We start from the raw sequence: 25,168 nt of genomic DNA on the forward strand, positions 1-25,168 counted from the left end.
AACGCACTCCTAAAAAAAGCAAACCACCAAACTTATTTTTTATAGAAAAAAAAACATTGGGGAATTTGCCTCATACTATAACAAGTTAGTTTGACATGAACACTTAGATTTTCTATACTTGTACACACACACACACAAAAACAACAACTTGTTTTTCAGAAACCTGTTAATAAGCTAAAACAAATTAAAAGTTACTACTTATGGAAAGATTTATGAAGATCGTAAAATGTTTTTTTTTTGTCAATAAAGAAACTTTCCCTATTTTTTTTTTTTTTAATTTTTTTTTATTTGTATAAAAGAAAACTAAGGCAAAAAAAAAAAAAAAAAAAAAGAAAGATACGTTTCTACACCAGGAATCAATAAAAACTTAAAAACCCAACATCTCGATGAGAACGTAAGAGAAAGGAGAAAATTTCAACTGAAACGAAATTTGATGCGAAAAAAATTTGTGTATTGAACATAGCAACAGAGATTAATCTTTACATTAATATGTCATTTCCCGCACAAAATGATCAAACGAAAAAGTGCAAAAATATTGTTCTGCCAGATCAAAATGGTTTGAATCACACGTTATTTAGCATCATTTCCAAAGATCGCCGGAAACTTGTTATTTGAGTTTCTCTCTAAAATAAAACCAAAACTTTTAGAAAACCAGTCGATATTAATATCTAATTCTCTAAGGCTTTGCATTACCCGGGTAATTTAACCAGATATGGTTTTGGAATCAATGTAAATTTCATTCGAGTAGAATTCATTTTTATAAAAAGATTTATCACTGGAATTTGAATGAAATTTCTGTGGTAAATTTGTCCACCATCATTTTCTTTTTTTTCGATTCTCAATCCATAGGTTTTCAAAGTTGCAAAATAAAGATAGAATCGGCGCTAAATAATTTCACTAGGCGGAGAAAAAAAAAAAAAAGTTTTCTAACAGAAATTTTCTATAGTCAAATTTTTTTCTTGTGGCAGAAAAAATGTCTTTTAAAAGGAAAAACTATTTCTTTTCGTTTTTTCGTTTCTAGCTCATCATAAAACATAGAACTCAAAACAAAAATTTTTAGGTGAAAAACGTTTTCAAAAATTGATTACCTCATTAATTACAAATATATCCAACTCTTTCTCAGGTAAATTTTTCAGGTCAATATTTTACGGCCTGGGTAGCAGAAAAGCTTAATAAAATTAGTTTTTACCTTGAAAGACCAGTTTAGCTTATTAACAAGTTAAATTACCCGGCTAATTAAGTTTATAGAATTGAGTGCAAGAGATATTTTAGGCAAACAGACCAGGATGATATTAGTAGATAAATATTAGAGTTGAGCTTACCGCAGAGTTAGACATTTGTAATTTTATTGAACGAATTTCTAGATGTAGTTGGGACAGCATGTTTGACTGAAAAAAAAAATGCATACCGAATACAATTACTTTTATATAGAATACCAATACTTCTATAAATAAGCATCATTTACTCCAAACGAAATAAATTATCATAAATTATCATGTTGCACAAAGATCGTAAAAGGATGAAAAGAATTTTGAATTATAGCTTCAGTATAACACTAAACCACATTGTTGCATTGGTATCGACTGAGACAACCTCATTATAAACCAAAGATGGTTAAACTGCGGCTCTCAGAAGAAAGACAGTTTAAAAGATTTGTTGAAAAATCAGAATCAACTATTTCATTTTTACGGAGAAGAAAGGATTTCTAATCCTTTACGAAAGATTTTTTAAATCAGATGCTTTATGCTTTTAATAATGCAACATCTACAAACCCTAAATTTGCTTCTTTAGTGAAAAGAAAAAATTATCTCCGATTTTAGTTAGACCATTTTAAGAGCCTAGAATTATTCTTTAAATAGAGATTAGTACTAATCTTAATGTTTAAATAGAGATTAGTTCTAATCTTAATATTTAAGTAGAGATTAGTTCTAATCTTAATGTTCAGCAAAACGATCATAAACTTAAATCATACGGGGAAAAGTTACGCAGTTTACCAGAAAATATTGTAAAGAGGCTTTAGGACTTGCATATATTTAAATAAGCTGTTGGCCTTATGAATTTTTTTTTTAGTTAATGTCACCAGTAACGGTTATCTAATTCAACATCAAACATCAAAGGTTGAAGATATCTAAATTTGAGGTGGAGCTATTTAATCTCCAGGAAGATCAAATTCTTCTGTTGCACAAAATGATGATTATGTTGGATTTTCGGAAGTTTGACTTAAAGTAAATTTTCTGAAACAACTGAAGATAACACTATTATTCATTGAATTTTTTGCTTTTAATTATGGAGTTAATGGATATCTCTTGAAAAATGTTGCTGTTCACAATTCTTTGCTATTCTCAAGTTTTGTTCTGCTCTTGAGGTCAATTAGACTGACCACAAATGCTATATACTTTATCGTTGTAAAAACGATTTAAACAAAAACTTTAAAAATTTAATTTAATCTAGTAAATACAAGATTAAATTTGACAACAGTATTTACTATAATGAATTCAATAATCAATTTCAATAATCCATTCTAGTAAATGTTAGAACATTTTAAACGGCAATATTTCAGAGCTAAATTTTAAGTACTAACCTTACTTTAAGTACTAACCTTATTGAGTCGATCGTCTTTGATGATGTTTTGTTGCTCTTCGACATAATTGTGATGCATCTGGTTTAAATGCTTAATACTAAACATAATCTCCGAATTAAAAAAGTGACATCATAGGATGTAAGTATAAATGGGAATAAAGGAGGTGGGAATAAAGGAGGTGGAGATAAAAGGGGAGGGGAATGAAGGAGAAAAAAGGGATGGGGAGAGTGGGGTGGGAAGAGTGGGGTGGGAAGAGTGGGAAGAGGAGGGTTTTGAATTAAGTTGTCCAAATGCAAGTCAGCTAAATTCTAAAAAATTAAAAATTTTTTAGAACTTATATTGATAATAATAGATACCAGTCGAGAGGTGAATTCTAGAATATCTTGGGAATTTACAACCTCAAGATGTTTTTAATTCCAACAGATAAAGTTTTCACTAAAGACAAATTATTATTTTATGTTTTACTCTTTAGTGAAACATACCTGCAGTAAATTGTTTGATATTGGGCATGCGTTTTAACATAAAGATTTAGACAAACAAAGTTTAGATGTAAGAGATAGATTAAACACCTTATATAAAAAACTTTTGATTTTGACCTGAAACTTCACATGGAGTTGTATGACAAAAAGTAATTCATGTACTTTGACTAAATATTTTTTAGCGTGTAAACAAATTAAAAATTATTCAAGACTACAGGGTCTCAAACAGTTTAATAATATAAAATTTTACTATGTTAATTCCTACTTGTAAACCTGTAATAGTGGACTTCGGAATGCTGAACTGCAATTTAAAATGTAAGGTACAGGGTGAGGAAAAAGTTCTGCCAATTTGTACTTTTCTGTTTTTGGTATTGATATGTTTTTTAGTCACTCATTTTGATCTAATTAGATTCTACGTGAAATTTTGATCCAGAAAAGTATTATTAATTTGTTAATTTTTAGCTGCGATTACATTATGGATCGTGAAAATTAACGTGTTACAATCGTGGAGTTGCACATGACGAGGTGCGGACGGTTGACATTGTTCAAACGATCGGGTTCAAGCAGCGAACCATACGCAACGTCGAAAAACATTACAAGGACACGGGAGGGACTGTGACCGTCCTCGAAGTGGCCTTCCAAACAGAGACCACTTTGGAGTGCATCAACAAGATGCGATGTCGAATTCGTCGGAAACCCGAGACGTCAATGCGCAAGATGGCTAAAGATCTCGGTGTCGATTAGAAAAGCGTCCGTCACATCGTCAAGGAGAAACTGGGTCTTCGAGTTACAAGATCGCTCGCGTCTATTTTGCCGCCAACTACTAGCAGCGAGTTCTCCACGACGTACTGGACCCCTGGGCGAAAGAGTATTTCGGCCCAGAAGATTTCGTGCTTCAGCAGGACTGGGCATCGGCGCATTCTGTCAATTCGACAATCACCGTCTGCGAGAAGCTGTTTTCCGGTTTTTGGGGCAAAGAGGTTTGGCCGCCTAATTCTCCGAATTTCAACCCGATGGACATCTGATCCACCCTGGAAGAAAAAATCACGGGAACACGTTACGCCACCGCGGAAGCACTCAAAATGTCTCTGAGCAGTACCTAGGACGAGATAACGGTCGAACAATTCGCGACCATTGTCGAAAGTTTTCTAAAGCATGTATATGGAGCATTTGTTGTGATTTTTTCGTTTATTGTTATTGTTATCGCTCTATTAATTTTTTTTATTTCTTGAGTTGAATTATTACTATTTATACAGTATTTTCGTGATGTTGAAATTTTTGCAAAAAATTGCAACATCACGAAATCCTGTAGATTTATTAGATAAATCCTGTAGATTTATTAGATAAATCCTGTAGATTTATTAGATAAATCCTGTAGATTTATTAGAGATACTACCAGGATGCAAATCTTCAGGTTAAAACAACTCTATCTGTTAAGTAGAGAAGGAAAACTAGTCTCTCTTTTTAACCAACAAAAAAAAACTAAAACTTATGTAAAATTCAGCGAGAGAAAGCTTAACTATTATTAAATTTTTGCATTTGAACTGTTAAATAAGGTTTATACAGAATATCTAGCAAAAAATTCCCAGACTAAAAAAGATTTTAAATAGAATATCCTGACTTTTTAATTATTTTAAGAATTACTGCCCAGCAAGCACATAACGTTGAAACAACGTTGATCAACGTCGATCAACGTTATTTCAACGTTTTTTCAACGTTGTGTGCTAGCAGGGTGAACTCGGTCAATTGTATTCTAGGTTTTTTAGATCCTGTACAAACCCTAATAAATGATAATAAATGATAGTAAATGAGAAGCCCCATGTAAATTTATCCTAAATACTAACTTACCAGAGATCTTATTTCAGATTTTTATTTACAAGTAGTAAAATTAAAAAACCTAAATTAAAAAAAAAAAAAATAAAATAAAAAACAAATTTTACTGTTTTTTTTCATCCAGCAGGTGTTCTGTCATAATTAATTGCAGTTGCTTTAAAGTTTTCTTAGAATACAAAATATTTAAAAATAACACAAAACTTAATAGGAATTAAATACATATTGAAATGAAAATAGATGCACTTACCTTAATTTGATTACTTTTTGTCTGAGATGCAAAATACCAATCATTTAACTCCTTTGAACATAACTCAGAGAAAGAATTCAAAGAGTTTTGTCTAAAAAAAAAAAAAAAAAGGAGTGACTGTCAAATCCATTATCTGGACACAGAAAATGATTTTTATTACTTCCCTTTTTTAAAATTAACCTTTTTAAACTTTAAAGTATTTTAAAAATGCAATTAAAAGATTCTTCATAAAAGACTCTTCAAAAAGGAATCTTAAATAAAAGAAAAGATTCCTAAATCATTTCATTTGTAATATAGTTATGATCTTCTCAGTTAAAACCTTAACTTACTTAAAACTTAAGGCGAGGTGTTAGTATTGTTCTTATCCATTTCAGTTGTGTTATTTGTGGATATTCCACCGGTGTGGCGTTTTGTATTCAAATTTAATTTGTTTTACACCAATTTTGTTGAGATAATTGGCGAAAGCGAACGAGTAAAGGGAAACCGGAAGAGCTATACACCCCCTTTAGATGTTGGCGCAGAGAATATTTCTGATACCTCTTCAGAGTACCACAATAATGATTTAGATGAAAAGTCTCACACGGCTGACGGAAATTTGAATACAAATTTAATTACTTAAAAGCCCTAATATAGTATTTTTGTACAGCTTTTTATAAACTTTCATAATCATGACACAAAGCTTTGTGGAAACAGAAATTCAGTGTCTCACTTAGGAAGAATTTTTTCCACAGTGTCATCAAAAAATGGTATTTGTCTGTACACAAATATTACTAGGTTCAATTCACTAATAAATAGGGACAGGGATTTGAATTTGAGAATAGAATAAAGGGAACACCCTACAGAATTACATTCTATAATGAAGTTCTTTGTAATTTCTTCTTGAATAATCTTTTTTTTCATTAGGAAAACAATGTAAAAATACTATAAAATAAAAATGTCAAACTAGTATAAAATTAAAATGTAAAAAAAGGTATAAAATTAAAATGTCAAAATAGTAACAAAGCATAGCATAAAAATTAATAATAATAAATTAACTTAAATCTAAACATTAAAAAAAATAAAAAAGTTTTTTTCACCAATATAAGAAACTTTTGCTTGATTCTTACAGAAGTTAAAGATGCGCATGAAGATGCACACGCCAATAAATTAATATTAGTAGCACCTTTAAACAATGATTTCGGTGATTTACTTAGGAGTTCTTAAGATTAAAATAACATAAAAAACTTTCATTGAAAATGTTTTATTCCAACTTTTTATTCCAACTAAGATTTATTCAAGAATAAAAACTCACCTGTTTTCGTAGCACTCTTCCAAATAGGAATCAAGCTTCCTCTCTGCGACTTTTGCTACTTTACAAATAAATTTGTCAACTGATAAGTTTTCATTCTAAACATACATAAATATTTTTCAAACTTCATTTCTTACCATACTTATTTTGTATCAGAAAAAATCTTGACTATATAATTCAACAAAAACAAACAAACAAATAAAAAAAATATAATAAAAAAAATAAAAAATAGAATTTACCATCACTGCCATCTTCTCTGAAGCAGTTTTATTATCTTTATAACTATTAATTCAAAAAATAAACCAGAGGTAAAAAATTTAAACAAGTCATGTCAATTTTAATAACTTAGTTGTTTCTGTGTGTGTGTATGTGTGTGTGTGTGTGTGTGTGTGTGTAAACACACACAAACAACACACACAAATTCTCTCTTTATCAGACATTAGGAGGATAAAAAGTACACATGATTACTTACCCAACACTTTTGCTGTAAATAAAAGGCCTTTTACAATCAGGAGGGCTTAAAATGTCATCTAAAATATGTAAATAATAATCAAATTTTGATTGCAACAAATAGTCATTATAGCCACAAAATTAAAATACCAACCTGAACTAATTTCTAATGAAGAAGCAGATAAAGTATTCTTATTCTCTTGAGTAAACTTTTGTTCCTGTGGTTGTAACAATATTAATATTAAACCACATACATACATACATACATACATACATACATACATACATACATACATACATATACATACATACATACATACATACATACATACATACATACATACATACATACATACATACATACATACATACATACATACATACATACATACATACATACATACATACATACATACATACATACATACATACACACATATAGTAGCTTAATAGCTTCTAAAAAAGTGATTTTTAGGGGTTCCCTCAAAACTTTTGAATATAAAAACAGGGTTTTAAATGTTTTATGTATTTACAAATATTACAAACTACTATCATAATTTTTTAGCCATTAAATTAGTTGAGTATCATTAAAAGAGCAGATGATGAATACACAGTCTCCATTTAATCTGTAAGCACTTCTGGCCATCATATCAAAGCACATACCAACTACAAATGATTTGCTTTTTATTTGTATAATAATTTATGAACAGCTGACGATGATGATGATGACGACAACAACGACGATGATGATGATGATGATGATGATGATGATGATGATGATGATGATGATGATGATGATGATGATGATGATGATGATGATGATGATGATGATGATGACATGACTAGACTCAAAACTTAATGTTGGCACTCTTAACAATTTAGCAGAACCATTATTCAATGGTGTCAATAACTGACTGGTTTACCTGGTTGGCAATAGTAAGATCAGGTATGTTTTCTATCCTAATTCAAAACATTTTATTTTGGTATGAAGCTCTTTTATAATCTTATGAGATCCTCAGCCAGAGAGTACTTCTTTACGAAAGTACTGCAGATGGTGTTAAAGAACCAGCTTCATTAAAGATTTTCTTATTAAGCAAGCACCAGGTTATTAAAAAGTGATCTTTGTCATTACAAATACACTTTTGAATAAATACACTTTTGGTTCATCAACAACAAACTCATCTCTACTCACCTCCTCTTGTTCTGTCACCCTTTTGTACTTAAATCATCTTTAAACTCTTTACTTTCATACTGACATTAAAAACCTGTCATTAAAATTCTATTTCAGAATTTAGCTTTAATGGATTATTTTTGCTTCTATCTGTTTTATGTTTAATAACTCTGCAACAAATGGAACTAAATTCATGAAATTTTTACCAATCAATTTTTATGCTATTATTAAGAGATTAAACCACTTTAATTAATGAGAGGTTAAATCACAGAAAGCAAACCAAGACATCAAGCTTGTTAATTTTCCAAGCATCTTGAATAATATTGAAAAGTGGTTACTTATTTGAACGTTTTTTGCTTAGAAGCTTTCAATCAATGTTTTGATAAATTTTCCATAGGATTTACATCTGTACTTGATAACCAATTTAAAATATTTGTATTTATCGTATTCATAAAGGCTTAGTAGCTGGAGTTATTTTTAATTGTACTAATGTTATACATTTTCTGTGTTCATTACAAAGAGGCTATTAGAAAAAAAGATTGTATCTGAATGATAAGTCATGAATGCAATCTTGCTGGTTTATCATTTTCATTATGTGCTGTTTAACATGGAAAGGTGATGAAAAATGCTACATACACACACACACACGTGTGTGTGTGTATATGTATATATATATATATACATATGTGTGTGTGTGTGTGTGTGTGTGTGTGTGTGTGTGTGTGTGTGTGTGTGTGTGTGTGTGTGTGTGTGTGTGTGTGTGTGTGTGTGTGTGTGTGTGTGTGTGTGTGTGAATGTGTATACATAGTATAAAAAAGTATGATTATAGGAAAAGAGTATAAAATCAACAAATTTAAACTAAAATACCTTTTTCTGTGAGATATTTATATCTGGTGAGCAGTAGGGACTACATTCCTCAGCTAAAATAATTAATGATCAACATTTAAAATTCCTGAAGAAAAGATTTGCATAAAGATTAAAGTAATTTATAATGATATATATTTGATTATCTTCATCATTACAGAGAAATTTTAAATAAAAAAATTCTCCCATTTTACAGCAAAATCAACTGCTGTTACTTTAAAAGCAGAGATTTGACTGAAAAACAACTAGTAATAATTTTAACAAACCATTTTCATAAGTTATGCAGAATTCTTTTAACATAAATCTTTCAAGACTTGCAAATTAATAAAATTATAAAATAAACTAAAAATTACAATTTTAAATTTCATTTAAATATTACCAAAGGTGATAAAAAGACAAACTTCTGTTAAAACAAAAAAATTAAATTTGATTTGTATACTTGCATTCAAATTTGATTTGAAATTTGCAAGCAAAATCAAATTTTTCATACCCCAAGTAGTGATCCAATATACTTAGGTATTCATTACTCATTCATTTGAATGAGTTTTCTCATTTAAAAAGACATTTCTTTTCTGAGAAAATCATAAAGCAAATATTTAAGAAATGGAAAAACTCAGGCATTGATAAAAGAAAGGCCATTCTTCAACCAAAAAGTTTCTTTTTACATAATATTTGGCAAGAGTGACAAACAACAGAACCTCCTATATTAGATGATATCAAAATTCAAATACCCAATTTAAAAAAAAAAATTAGAAAAAATTAGGGAAAATTAGAAAAAATTAGGGAAAACCAGACACAAAAGACCACGAGCAAAAAAAGAATGCTTAAAGCCATTTGTGATAAATTAAGAATAAAATAAAAATTTGAAAAAACTCAAAACAATTTTTTTTAAATACCTGGCACATTTGAGACTTCTTTTTTCATTTTATTCACAAGGAATTTTGTTTGTGTGTTATCAAAACAATTTTTAGATGGCATTTTGCTGCTTGATCTCTCCAGAATACTCTATGTAATAAGATCAAAAATTCTTAACATATTTATATCTACACAAAAACATAAAAATGTAACTTCTAATCTACCTTATAAGTGAATAAGACTTATATTTAAAAAATTTTCAATATAAGTTGAAACGTAGTATAGTAAAAAAATTCTTTTGATGTTTTTGTAACTAAAGTCATGGAAATATTATAATAAAATTCAAATCATTTAGCAAGAAAAAGAAATTTTGTGTACCTTTGTAAGTGATGAGGGATATTTTTAAGTAACTATGTAACTTTAGTAAGTTGTTCAAAAGAGCTGGTAGCAAATATTATCAACAAGATATTTTTTAAATTTTCCAATTTTTTCTTGGGTAAAAGAAAAATAGAAAAACTTTTCTGAATGTTTGCATTTACCTTACAAAAAACAGCAAAATTATTGACTGTCTCCAAATTCTCGTCTTCAACTTCTTCTTTGGAATCAAGAGTCAAACATGTGACAGGTAAATTTTTGACAGGTGAAGTTTTTCTTTTAAACCTTGTTTTATTTTTCTGCATACATGACATTCTCTGTTCTTCAATGTTGCCCTCGATAAAGTCATCATTGACAGCCACAACAGGACTTTTCCAAAGTTTCTTTTTAATCTGTACAATATGACACAACAGTCATTATGATACAAAAATGTTTGCTATTATTTTTAGAGTAAATGGCTGTGATTCACACAATTTATTAAGAAAAAAATATCTATGAATGAAGTAAATAAATACCGAGAATTGGTTTGCAACTGCTTCAATTTTATTAAAAACGTGATTAAGGTCATTCAGCCATTTTTTTTTTGGCTCAACAGAAACCCCAACAGGTGTCTCATCTGTGAATTGAATATAATTATCAGTACTTGCCAATGGAGATTGTTCTGTAAGTTTTGCAGGGGAAAACATAAGCTGAGTTTCAGGTGAAAACATAAGTTGCTTTTCAGGTGAAAATATTAGCTGCTTTTCAGGAGCAGAAATGATTTTTTCTGTTGTTTTGTTGTAAATGATGGTTTGAGGTATACTGTGGGTTTTAGGTTCTCCGTTCTTTGATAAACTTAAAAAACTATGTTTCATATCTTGTAAAGATTTTGAGGAATCTTGACTTGAACTTTCAGAGAAATCAGAGATTTCAAGCATATTTGTCACTTTAGGACAATCTACTTTGACTTTCTGAACTTTTTTTTCTCTTTTTTTAATTTCATTTTTTTCAATATCTTTTCCTTTCATAATATGTTTCTTTTTGTTGTTTTGTTTTTGTAAACAAACTTTTGGTACTTGACTTATCATTTTGATATCTTTAGTATTCTTTTTATTTTTTGGAACTATTTCTGGTGAACTGTCTGAAGATGAAAGACTCACTGTTTGAACATTTTGCTTGCGCTTAAGCTTGTACTGCTTCTTCACACGAGTATTTTGATTTTTCTTCTTCCACCAAGGTTCTTGTGACAAACATTCGTTTGTATCACTTTCCTCAAAATCAAACAAATTTGTGTGTAACTTTTCAAATCCTTTTTTCATCTTCTTAAAAAAATCTTTTGTAGAATTTAATGATTGTCGGCTTGATTCTGCTCCACAAAAGCTGAAGATTAATGTTATAAATAGAGGTAATGTTAGATGTGTTAGATACAGATATAATCCTAGCTTTACTTATTCAAAAGTTGAATTTATTTAAAGTTTGTTTTTCTTAACTGTATCTATAGAAGAATTTTAAAATTGACAATGCAATACCTTGAAGTTCTTTTTCGTTTTTTCTGTACTTGATTATTTTCAGAACCTTTAGAAAGGACAGTCAAAAACTTTGTTAAATTTGTATAAACCAAAAATAAATAGTTGAAATTTAAAATTTTACAAATAACTTTGTTAAATTGCAGAAATCCAAAGACAAACTTAAAAGTTTACTTTTTTTTTCTTCCACTTTACTTTTTTGATTGTTTTTCTGAAAACAAAAAAATCATCATGTACTGAACATTTTGCTGGATTTTTTTCTTTTAAAATTTACTATTAGTAGTCAAATTTAACTCAGTTTTGATTTATAACATTTTTAAATTTTATGGTAGTGACTTCAGATACAAAATATTTGTATAACAAATTGAGTAGTTAGTTTGTCATACAGTTATTCTGTTTCTGACCTCATTACCATACTAGCTAAACCTAAAATTAGTTTCTAATGCTTTGAGCTTTTTCCTTAAACTTTAAAATATTCTTTATTCTTCCCATTCTTAACCAATCAAACCACAAACATAAACATTTGAAATATCAAATATATTTAGAAGAATCAAAAACAATTTTTAAAGAACTTTGCATTTTTAAGAATAAAACAAGAAAACTCTTTGTAAAAAAAATGTTTAAAAAAAAGCAAAAATTATAACTAACAATGAAAAAGAAAGCAATAACAATACTACTACTAATAATAATAGTGATAATAGTAATAACAATAATAATAATAATAATAATAATAATAATAATAATAATAATAATAATAATAATAATAATAATAATAATAATAATAATAATAATAATAATAATAATAATAATAATAATAATAAAAACAATAATAATAGTAATAATAACAGTAAAAACACTAAGAATAATAACAATAGTATTAATACCAAGAACAATAATAATGATAAATATTACTAAGAATAATAATAACAACAGTAACAAATAAAATTACTTACACTAAGAATCTCCTCTGCATCCTCTACACTTTCTTTGAACTTATCTTTCACTTCAAAGTATGCTCTTTCATCCACAAGAGAAACAAAAGAAACAGATTTGTTTAACTGTGACTTGTTTGATATTTGCTTATTTAGTATATCTGGGGTTTCCTAAACAGAAGAAAAAAAGTTGCAAACCTGCTTTATTTCATTTTTATTGACCCTTTGACAGATCAAAAATGTAGAGATCACAAGAGACTTCAAAAAAAAAAAAAAAAAAAAAGATGCAAGAGACTTCAAAAAGTAAAGCATGCTTTCAATATTTGATTTATTATTAAAAAAATTTAAATGCAAAAAATTATTTTAAAAACAGATCCAAAAAATTAAACTAAAAAGAAAAAGAGTGAAAAAACAAAGTTTTTAGAAAATTTTGAATGTAGCTCCTTACCACATCACTTGGGGGCTCTTTATACACTTTTGTTTTATCTTTACATGCACGGCTAGGACGATTCAAAGATCTTCCATCTGTCATAGCAACTTTATCTAAAGTTTCTTTAGATTCCTACAGAGAAAAGAAATTATTGATAAAAAAAATTTTTATTAACTAAAAACTTTAACTTAAAATTTTAAAACATAATAAATAAAACATAAATTTAAATACAAAAATAAAATTTAAACGAATGAATTAATTTTAATGAATTAAATATACAATTATTTAGTATTAGTAAAATGATTGTATACAAACAAAATATGCAAATGTATGTTTATATATATGCTTAGAAACACTAATCCTAAAATAAGTCAACAAAAATATTTTATATAAAAAAATAATATCTTTTAGGATTTTTTCAAATTAGATAAATACAGATGAGAGTGTTTTTTTATGTCATTTACAAAACTTAACTTTTTTTTTTATTTCTGTTATGCAATAACAAAATGTTTAAACTTTGCATTGATAAAAATCAATGAACAAAAACCATTCAGAAGATTCATGCAAATGCAGTAATCTTTCAAACTGTCTGTTGATGTTGGTGCTATAGCACAGTGAATGTAATTTTTTACAACTTAGACATTTGCTAGATGAAGCAGTAAATAGATGCATAATATAAAGGTCAGATATTAAAAGTGTTCATTCTGTTACATTGATGGAAAGATAACTTGCTTACACGTTTTTTCACTGTTACAAGGTCTATAAAGTGATTATACTAGATAACCTTGTTTATTTTGCTTTTGGGATGACCAAGCAAATTAAGGCTTTAATATAGAATTTGTATAAGTTTAGATCAAACAATTTTAAGGAAAAAGAATTTGTAAATCCACAGAAAAAATCTCCCAATAGAAGAAAACATTTTTACAATAAAAAACAATATATCTCACTGGATATTTGAAAGGGTTGAGAATATAATTTCCAAAATGAATTTTTATCATGTATATTTTGATATAAACTATATTTACTTTTAGATCACCATCTTAACTTTTACTTTATTTTAACGAAATGTTTCCATCTGGCATCATATTTTCTGATCATGAAATTCGGGTCAACACAAAAGTTCATTTTTAACATTTTACAATAATTCTTTTAAACTCATAAAAACACTTTAAAATTTGAAACACTTTTAAATTACAAATAAAGTTTTTTATAAATTTCAGTTTTTAGAAATACTTTATCTAGCAAAATATATTCCAGCAAAACAGTGTGAATCAGTCCATCAAGTATGTGAATTTAGCCAATTAATTACAATTAAAAAATTACAAAAAAAAAAAAAAAAAGACACCTGTCTGTTTATTTTAAACTTAAAAAAACTTAAAATCCTTTAGTTTTGTTGAAACAAAACTAAAGAATTTTAAGTTGCTTTTTCCTAAATTAAATCTACCCAAGTAAATGGAAACTCTTCATTCTTTCTGCAGTGCCACGTTTAGCCATTCGTTGAATATTACAATTGTGGCCCATCATGTGGAGAGCATCATATGGAGAGGCAATTTATTTTAAATATAAAGCTAAATGGAAAAAATTTAAATGTGTGGTAGAGCACACTGAAAATAAAGATTGACTGTTATCTTTTGTGGACAACTTTAATGGAAGAGTTTAATTTAGCATTGACTTTATTAGACCACTCAAGAAACCAAAAGAAGTCAACAAGACTAGGACAATGACAACAACTGTTGAAAAAGCAAATCAAAAGAAAAACATTACAAACAACTTGTTGTTCCTGTTGCTTGAGGCATTTTTGAGAGGTTTTTTCAAGTCATAATGAAAAATTGGCTAATAGTAATAAAATCTTTAAATAGCTTAGAAATCAGCAAAAGACTTTAACGGATATTTAGTTTAACAAAATTATTTACATTTGAATCTTAATAAAATAAATTTTTAAAAATATTTTGTATTAATTTACTGAAGATATTCCAGCATATTTACATTTGCACATTTTGAAATGATTAATATTTAGGAAATTTTGAAAAATATACTTTTTTTTTATCTCCTTTAACACTGCGTTTATCTCCCTCAATTGCATCCATATCAACTCTCTCTTCTTTTTTTTTGTTTTCCTTTTTGATAAAAACTTTCTTTTTCCCTTCTGATTCCAAAGGGCAGACCTAAAAGATTTACTATAGTTAACAGATTAAAAAATTTTTTAATTCACAGCATGCTAAACTGTAAAACCCAGACCTTGTCTGAAAAATCAAATTCTGCAGAAGTTTTGCAAATTTCACTTGTTACACCTCTCTTCTTTTTGTTCTCAGCAGACCTTATGTGCGGCATAGATATAGGTGGTGCTACATAACTTTCATCAGGAGAATCTTGAAAGAAAGCTTGTTTTGTCTGAAGAAGTTTCTTGCACTGCAATATACAATAAAGTATCTAATATAAATAGAGGTTTTCAGAGATTCATATTTAGCAAAACAGGAACAAGATTTTTTTTCAAAAGTTATAAATGTATTACATTTATACTATCATATTGAGCTATATTAATAAGTTCAATCATATAATTTTATCACAAAACTTGTGTGTCATAAATAAATTTATGTAAAATATAATTATCTACATTAATATTATCAACTAAAATAGGTGCTGTTGCAATTTATTGTTAAATTTGTATTTCATAAACTTCATGATCTAATTACTTTTAGCAATATGTAAATTCGAAGTGAGGATCAAAATGGCTACCTTTTTAAGTTTTGAATCATCAAACTTTGCCTTTTCAAAAGATTCTGAAATCTTGAAATCTACATCATGCTCTAAATAATGTTTGTCAACTCCACTTAAATTTTTGTCTTGTAGCTGTGAAGTACTAATATCAGGTTGCATCTGAGGACTATATGCACTGCTATCAAGTTTATTATTTGATATGTTAGATAAACTGCTACTTAATTTAGATTGATTGCCACTTGTTTTCTTATTTTTTTGTTTAACTTTCACATTTTTTAAATTTTCACCATCAACATTATTCACACAATTTAACTCTACAGCAACTGCTAAATTTTTCATCAAACTTTTCTCTATTGATGATTTAGAATGATTATTAGCTTGGGTCACCTTATTGGTCTTTAATGGAGGCACTCTAGCTACAATATTCTTAATATTATCTGCTACATCATTAGTATTCTCGTTTAATTCATTAGTACTCTCAATTACTTCTTGAGAGATTTTGTTGGATTCAACAGCTTTTTTATCTTCTTTGTTCTTTTTTATTTTTGTAGAACTCAAAATTGCCTCCTTAACATTTTTATTTTCAAAAGTCTTTTTCTTCCCTTTATTCTTCTTTATTTCTTGGGTCTCATTTATTATCGTGGTATTATCTTTCATTTCTTTCTCATTTACTTCAATCTTTTTTTCTTTTTTAACCCTCTTAAAAACCTCACTCTCTTTTATTCTTCCTGTATCTTTATTTATTATACTCTCATACATATTATACTGCTTTATTTCTTTGGTATCCTCATTTACCCCATTTTTTTCCCCCTCTATTCTCTCACAACTGTTCTTAACTGTAATTGATTGCGGACTAATGTAGCATTTTTTTATATTTTTGCTTTCATTTTTTTGAATATCAGAATTTGATGAAGTTCCATTTGAAACTACCTAGTACGATAAATAAATGTGTACAACGATCACATCATAAACTACCTAGTAAGATAAATAAATGTGTACAACGATCACATCATAAATATTTATCCACCATGATGATGATATTATGAAAATAAAAAAATAACATGAAACCTTGAAATCTGAAAATGTAAATTATTTTACAAAACACCTTTTCTTTTGGAACAGTGCGAACCTGTACATTTAGTGGAGATATAGCAGATGAACTGCGACACCTATAAAATGAGACACTTAACATCATATAGCACACAGAAAAAATTGAATTAAAATTTGATGTAAAAATATCAAAAACTTCTTAACATAAAATAGCAAATAATATTTAAGACAAAACAAAATTATTTAAGACAAATTATTTCAAAATTCCAATTTCATTTCAAAACCATCAGAACAAATTAAATATAATATTAAAACTGCATAGAAATGTCATAACAAAAAACACTTTTACATAAAAGTTTGTCACACAGAGAATTCTGCCCCATTTAAATCATCACTTAGGAACCTGCATGCCTCAACTAAAGGAGAGAAGTTGACAAACTTGAATTCAACTTGGATGGATTTGTAGACCTTAACTTGTTTCTAAGATAACTTTGAGGCTAAGTCACATTCTTATTATTACACACACATTTCTTATTCTAAATAATGAATCACATATTATAACTCAATACATTGTTAAAATATTTTCATTCTTTTTTGAATTTTTTTTTTTTTTTACAATATCATAAATAATCAATTCCTTTGTCGCTTTCCATTACTACAAAGGTTGTATTGGTTTCATAACTTTACTTCTTTGCATCTTTTCTGCATGTTCTCATATTTAATCATTATCATTATCAAGTAACTAGCTTATGAAAACAGCCTCTAACTTGCTTACAGCCAAAGACTAATTTGCAGAGATCAAAAAACCTTTCAAGAAACTTATTACTTCAAATAACCTTAATAAAGTTGTTGCTTGCAAAACTTTTTCAGGTCTTGCAAGCCACAACATTATAGGTTATTTAACAATTTGGTAGTCATAGTATCAAATTGAAGAAAGATAATAGTTTTTTTTTTTTTGGCAAAAAAACAACAACAAGATACTAGAGATTTACTTACCATTGAATTGATGAATTACTTGGGCTTGCTGCAACTGGAACATTAACAAATTTGATTTCTCCAAGCAGCTGTTGTACAGCAATTATAACTTTATCTATATGTTATATATGTATATATGTTTAAAGAGATTTATTAAATATTTCAATTTACTTTTTGATCAAAACTTGCAAACATGACAATATATTGACTGACAAACATGACAATATATTGACTGACAAACATGACAATATAGTTTCTGAGAAATATAAGCTTAAATAAAAAGTGCTTAAATAAAAAGAAAACTTAAATTAAAAATGGATAGACAAAAATGTATTAAATAAATTTAAGTTAAAAAAAAGTCTTTTTCAAAAAACGATGCTACTTTGAATAAAAAAGTTTTATCTTCTAAGATTACTTAACCCTTTTCCTGTTTGTGTTGCATATTTGCAACAAATGATTTGCTGATAAATGTTTTGGTTGTAAAACTTATCCGCAACATTAGGTGCTTTGAAATATGTATTTCATATCTTTCATTTTTTATTTTGACGAATAATAGCAGCTCAAGAGAAGTTTTTCCTTTGGTAGTTTGATCATAATGTGCTGGAGAGAGGGTTAAAATTTTGCTGTTTGAATGGACATCACATTTGTTAAGAAGATAGAGGAGATTAATAGTGTAAGGAAATCAAATTACATAAATTGCTTGCATAAATGTTTGAAAATAATTTTAAAAGCTATGTTTTAAAACTTCATTTATAATCCTCAAGTACCCTAATGCTATGAGTCTTTTCTACTGTTAGACTAAAATGTTGTAAAGGGAACATAAAATAGATATAAAACAAATCTTCTAAATTATAATCTAATTGGGTTTTCTAAAAGTGAGATTCTTATTTTTTTGATGGGAAATTTTTTGATTCAAAATTTGTTTAAAAAAGAGTACCTTGATTTGCAAATATAATTTTGACATAGTATTCAGAAGATTCAGGACAAAATGGGACAAGTGTGTATGAAGGTTCTGTTAACTTTATAATTAAGATGATTTTCTCATCACTCACTAAAAAGTAAAAGATTTCATTAGAAGTTGGTTTACCAATTATTAATTTTCTTTAATTTTTCTTAGGTTTTAAAAAAAAATCTTTACCATTAACACGAAAATCTTTGATGATTTCTTTTTTGATGACCACCATTTCCCAATCGCTATCTTTATGCTGTGAATTCAAGAGAATTACAAAAATGAGTTGTGAATTACATGCAGTATTTAATTTGAAGAACAAACAACACCCTTAAGATTTTAAAAACAATTCTCACGGAAAACAGAGCTCAACATTAAATCTCTCTTTAGTTATTATCCGGTGAATCCTTACTTTGTCCAATATTTTAGGAGATGACAAAATTATTTAAAGAGTGTTGTATTAAGATCTTACTGAGATTATAAAAAAAAACCATCAGAATAAAAAAAAACAAAAAAAAAACGTGTTGCTTACTGTGGAGCCATCTTGAACATAGGTTGAAATTGATTTGCTTCCAATATTGAAATCTAACCAAAACTCGCTAATTTGAAAGTCAATTGGTTTATTTAACTAAAAAAAGTTAATTTGAATTTATAGTCAAATGAACTCAAGGTCATGTTCATCTAACTAAACAAATAGACTATAAGTAATTGAACAACCTGATATCTGCCAAGTGAAACACACTGCACAGGGAATGAAAATACTCTAAATACAAATCGACACTATTCTTTATTAAAACTTTTGAAACCTACATAAATAACTCATGTACACACTTTTTCTGTTATGATAAAATATTAAATTCTTCTCAGACTCCACTACAGTTATGAATTCTTCCTATTTGATGTCACTTCTCCACTGTTTTATATCAATTCAGACTCCTCTTAACTCCAGATCAACTCTGAACTACTCCTCTGCTATAAATCCACTCTAAACTATTTCTCTGTTTAAACAAAATCCTCAACATACACTTATTCAAATAACAACATGACATTAGACAAGCATGCTCTCCTCAGTGTTTTTTGTTTTTGTTTTTGTTTTTTTGTTTATCTGTTCCATTTCTCTTGGAACAATTTAGTTTTGAACTGATCGAATTTAGCGCAGTCATAATAAGAAAACATGTTTTAGGTTGAAGGTGAAGATAATTCAAAGAAATTTGAATTTTTTTAGTGGATATAATTTTGAAGATAAATTTAAATTATTAATTTCCAAAAAACAAAGAATTTTTGTTCTATGCCATTAAAACATGGAATAAATGTTAATCAGGATAAACTAAATTTATCTTTAAAAACAGTTTTCTGACATAGCAATGTGCAATTGTAGTTAAAGTGTAAAAGAAAATATAAGTTTTTTTCACTCACTTTTGTGTGGAAGCATCAAAGTTGTTAAAGTAATTCAGGAATCTACGGCAGTCCTTACAAAAAAGAAATTACTTTTAAATGTAAACAAATACTATTTTAAAATAATTTAACAAATATTTCTTGCATGAAAATTACAAATCTACCATTTCAAACTCCTCATTTCGAATTGCAATCAATGCATTCTGCAGTTGTTGCTCTTCAAACCACAACTTTACAATGTTTAACCGCTCATCAATAGTAACCATTCGAAAAATGGCTTCTATTATTGAAGCTTGAAGCTCATAATCACCAGCATTAGTGAGGCAAAGGCCAAATGATTTTCTTAAAAATAAAACAGGGATATTATAAATGTGAAAATACCTGATGGAAAAAAGCTTTCAAAAATAGAGATACACTAGTTCATCTCTGACCAAACAATTTAATACAGCGAATGAATTTATCAATGGTAGCCATCTTTAACTCACATAAAAAGCTCTCTTGAGGCTGAGCAACTTGTGTGAATATCAGGATATTTTTCTAGCAGAAGATTTAGTAATTTTGCAGCCTATACATAGAGCATAAGATTAGAATTTAGTAGAAATTTGTTAAGGAGTTTTTAAGTTGAACAAAAAACAAAACAACCAACAACTCAAAAAAGAAAAATTTCTAAAAGTAGGAGGATGTAAGTAGGAATTTCTAAAAGTAGGAGGAAAAAGTAGGAGAACTTTTCCAACTTTTTTTTTTTTTTTTTTAATAATAATACCTCTATTTGAACACTGAAATGAAACTTTGATTGATGCACCACTATATCCATCAGGGAATATATTAGCTCTGAGTTAACTTTGATTCCTTAAATAATAGTTAAAAACATCTTACTCACTTAATATCCATAATGAATACTTTAAAATAGTTAAAATGACTATATTAAACTAATTCTAGGGTTAGCAGAGAAAACAGCTAAGTTCAAATGCAATTTTACAGTGTAGGCAAAAAAACTAAACAAAAGGGAATTTATTAATTGCGGTTGAAAAAGAACACTTATATGTTTTGTAGATTTTATTGACAATTTTTGATAATGCCCTTAAGTCTGCCAGGTCATGAGCCATCTCCACAAAAAAAACCAAAAATAGTAAAAATATTGAACAAACGTCTTGTGCACACTGTAAACTTTATTTTAAAATGCTACCTTCATCCAATGTCTCCATAACTACCTAAAAGAACAAAAAAAAAAGTTTAACATGTGAACTAAAAATATTTCTTTAAGTTCCACCTCTTATTTACAACATTTTACAAATATTCCTAATTGCATCATCCAATCATCAATTTTAATAGTCACTTTTTTAAAAAGAGTTGATCATCTATTAAAGTAAGACAAGTGTTTTACACTTTAACATTTGCTCAATGAGTTTTGATAAAAGTTTCATGAAGGCAAAAGGTGTTTACATTGTATTTTTAGCACTTTTTTGGAGCATTTTAAATATGTTCTTATAGGAGTGTACAGAAAAGAACAATTTTTTACAAACATTTATTGAGGCTTAAGCATTTCTACTATCAGGGTACTTTGTGTTTAACAATTAATTTTAGATTTCACAATAGAAGATCTTAAGATATACAAAGTAACATTGATACCAAAAAATTCTCATATATTTAATGCATGTTTAAGTTAACTTCAGAATAATTTTCTTAAGGAATCTGCATTAATCATTTTTAAATTTTTCAAGAGAGTAACAGAGTGTAACCAGTATAGAAGTGCAAACACGTGCACTTTTAGTTTAAAAAGCTACTGCTCATGACACTGAAGAGACAGTTAATAGACTGAACTTTGATTCATAAAGTTTACAAAATGTTGATTTACAAAATTTACAAAATATTGGTTTGTAAACTTTGATGGCAGTGAAAAGATGTATGATTACAGTTATACCTCTGTCTCACATTAAAACTATTTTAGAAGTATTTAACATTTAAAACCTTTGCTTATTGCTAAATCTACACTTACTGAAAAAGAAAGAAAATAACAACAGTAATAAGAACATGGCATATTTCTTTTAGGATATATTTTGATTGGGAAGATGAAGATGTATGATGTGAGCACTCAAAGTAGTATCAGCTTATGTGATCAGCCAAAATGATTTGATGGTAGATGGGAGAGCAAAAGAAAACGGTGCTTATAATAGTCATTTTTATTTCAGCTTATTATCATAGTTATATGTTAAAAAGAATAGTCTGAGTAGTTCAACTTGGTTATTTATCTATACTATTATTTTTTATTTATTCATACCCCAATACCCTTAATAAAACAGTAGTATTTAAAAAAAAAGAAAAGAAAAACCTATGAGATTGGTTTTTTAAGATTTTAAACTTTTTGGAAGCTACCTTTATAGCTCAACCTTTTTGATCAAATGAAAACTCCTTCATTTATGACCGCAGAATTTTTAATTTGCTAGAGATTTACCATATGTTTAGAAAGTCACTCATCATCATTAATAAGTATTTTAAAAATAGGAAAAAAAATTGATTTAAAAATCAGCTGCAGTTAAGCAATTCGAACTGCAAACCTAATGCATAGTCTTTGTTTTTAATTTTATTCATTTAAATACTTATTGGGGTATAAACAATTTTCCTGATGATAAATAAAATATGTTACACATATAGTTACAATGTAAATATAAGAAATGCCCATAACTGAACACTTAACTGGACAATAGAATTTTGAAGACATTAAAAATATTTACTTTTCAAATCCACTTTAAAAAGATTTGAAAAATGAAAGTTATCTTCAGATGGTTGCATACAAGCAATACTTATTTTACATAATCTTACATTAAATATATAAAAGTTTTCTGATAGCAAGGTTACTTTGCACATAATTTTTTTTACTTTAATAAATATAACTAGCAACTACTAATAATTATAACTAACAACTAAATTAAAAATGGTAGAAGAGATACTTAAGTGTTTCTTTTAAAAAAATAAAAAAAATAAAAATAAAAAGGTTTAGTATAAAGTTTCTTAAGATACAAGTTTTAACTTTTCAAATAACTTTTTACTACGCTGTAATTCTGTAACTTAAAATGAAACATTCAATGTGTATAATACTTAAATTTAAATTGCTTGATTGCATTCAGCGAACAAGTGTAATAACTATAATCTATTCTTACACAACTTTCACTCAGCTTTCACCTCTTTAAATTGAGACATTTTATCATAACGCATCAATAGTATTAATGACAGTAATAATCTTTATCATGTACTATTACTTATAATCAACCATAATCAGCTTTATCATTTGTTAACAACAATCAGCATTATATTTTACGAGCACTTTCATTTTCAGAATATGCAAGTGTTTTTTTCACCTCTTTACTTTTCCATTCAACAGACATTTAATGTATTCAAAAATATATATTTAAGGTAGCTGATTGATGTCTTAAATGTGTAGATAAATAAGCAATTACTAAAACAAAGTAAAAAGAATTTTTGAGCAAGTTTTTAATCAAAAATAAGATTTATTTAGCTTTTAGTTAAAAACAAAAAGTTTTTTTTTTTTCTTTTCTTTTATCTTGATAAATTGGCTTCAAAGATCTGTTTTACTTACATGAATAATCTCTAGAATATCTTCTAATGCTTCCATATTCATTAGCTTCTTTACTTGAAAAAATAGCTAAAGAGAAACAATTTTCCTTAAATGTTTTCCACTTCAACCCTTGATTAAAGTATGCTAGATTATAAAAAGATGGTGCTGTAACAGATTTACATCTCATAACTTTTTTTAAGCAAATCCACTGTATAAAATAAGCAATTACCATTTTGGGAATGATTGAGAGTTAATGATATTAAAAAACTTATAAAGTGGTTTTAAGGTTTTTTAAAAATAAACTTTTTTATTAGTTAAAATAATGTTATAGTATGTTGTCAATAAAAAAAATATCAAACTTTCAAACACTTTAATTTTTTTTTTCTTTGGTATTTTGTGAAAAATGAATAAATAAAAAGATTCCTAAAATTAAAAATTTGTATAGATAATCAAAAAATTTAAAAACCTCAAAAATCTTTAGCAAAACTGCTTTGTCTTTAAAATCCAGCATGGCTTGTATTCCATTATCAACACTGGAAAGGTTCATAATGATCTTTGAACATGCTTTGATATTTTCAGAAGAAATTGTAGTAAGGTCCTTAAGACAACCAAAATAATACAAAGTAAAATCAATTATATAATATTAGACAAATGGCAATCAATTATCATCAAAAACTCAATGTTATGAAATTAAAACTGGATTTCTATCAAGATTTATTCATTTTATTTGTATCTGAGTGTATAAATGAATAGAAAATTGTAAAAGATCTTCAATTTTTAACAAATGAACTTCTATAAAATGATTACTGTGGCTTTTAAACAAACATACACAGACTGACAAACATAATAGAAATGTACTTGTGTTAAAACTCTCCACAATTCAATAAAAACATCCCGAAATCCACCAAGATTCATGTCAGCAAGCTCTGAGAGTTTGTTTTTCATGCTTATAAGGAATTCAATATATTCTAAAAGAAGAATACATAGTTATATATGTATACTGTCTCAAGGAAACACGTTTATTAAAGAAAACTCTAGTTGTTAATAGGCTTATAATATGTAACCCTTTTGTAAAAGATTATATTATCAATGTAAATAGATAAAAATTAGGCGATCAGAAGTTTTGACTTTCAACTTTGCTGGCTGGTGTATTACAACTTTCTGAATATTTATCTAATACGCAACGAATAAAAATGCGAAAAGGTAACCTCCATGATTTATCATTTAAATTTCGCGCTTTAAGTGTCATCGTAATTCGGCAACAGATATTTGTCTACTACTGTATCCGTAGAGACGAGTTATTCACAGCTCATTTTATTTTCAAGGAAAAAAACAACTTCCTCAAAAAGTAAAAGAACTTTCTTTGCAGCTTTATTCATAGAATTATTACTGCTTAATCCTCACGACTATAAATACAAAGCCTAACTCTGCTTTCGTTTTTCTCAGCTCAATAAAGACTCTTAATTTTATACTCACTAGAAATTGTCTTTATTCATA

General features: G+C 27.6%; 1 protein-coding gene across 4 annotated transcripts; it reads right to left on the reverse strand.

Annotated features, from left to right (window-relative positions):
- Positions 1-151: 151 nt before the first annotated feature.
- Positions 152-24,915, reverse strand: LOC145188813 (uncharacterized). Of its 4 annotated transcripts, none has more exons than XM_090086977.1 (34): positions 24,530-24,915; positions 24,138-24,269; positions 23,693-23,758; positions 21,284-21,308; positions 20,861-20,946; positions 20,583-20,662; positions 20,262-20,439; positions 20,119-20,171; positions 19,420-19,465; positions 19,235-19,330; positions 18,892-18,958; positions 18,691-18,804; positions 17,775-17,868; positions 16,858-16,897; positions 15,747-16,658; positions 15,249-15,419; positions 15,047-15,175; positions 13,029-13,142; positions 12,602-12,751; positions 11,823-11,859; positions 11,652-11,697; positions 10,659-11,502; positions 10,308-10,535; positions 9,810-9,918; positions 8,917-8,969; positions 7,033-7,096; positions 6,901-6,958; positions 6,668-6,710; positions 6,432-6,526; positions 5,141-5,231; positions 5,001-5,059; positions 2,600-2,678; positions 1,323-1,388; positions 152-623 (listed from the first exon to the last, which is right to left on the reverse strand). In XM_090086977.1, the coding sequence occupies exons 1-34, from the start codon at positions 24,614-24,616 to the stop codon at positions 564-566; spliced, it is 4,572 nt and encodes a 1,523-aa protein (XP_089943103.1). In that variant the 5' UTR covers positions 24,617-24,915; the 3' UTR covers positions 152-563. The 4 variants fall into 4 exon arrangements, with proteins under 4 accessions (XP_089943103.1, XP_089943102.1, XP_089943105.1 ...); XM_090086976.1 differs by having other exon boundaries at positions 16,834-16,897; XM_090086979.1 differs by lacking the exon at positions 19,420-19,465 and having other exon boundaries at positions 16,834-16,897; positions 24,530-24,641.
- Between the last annotated feature and the right edge of the window lie 253 nt (positions 24,916-25,168).

Source organism: Hydra viridissima, unplaced genomic scaffold (assembly GCF_058129835.1).
Source record: "Hydra viridissima isolate aposymbiotic clone 2 unplaced genomic scaffold, HvirCarnegie_v1 scaffold_5, whole genome shotgun sequence".
Lineage (NCBI taxonomy): Eukaryota > Metazoa > Cnidaria > Hydrozoa > Anthoathecata > Hydridae > Hydra > Hydra viridissima.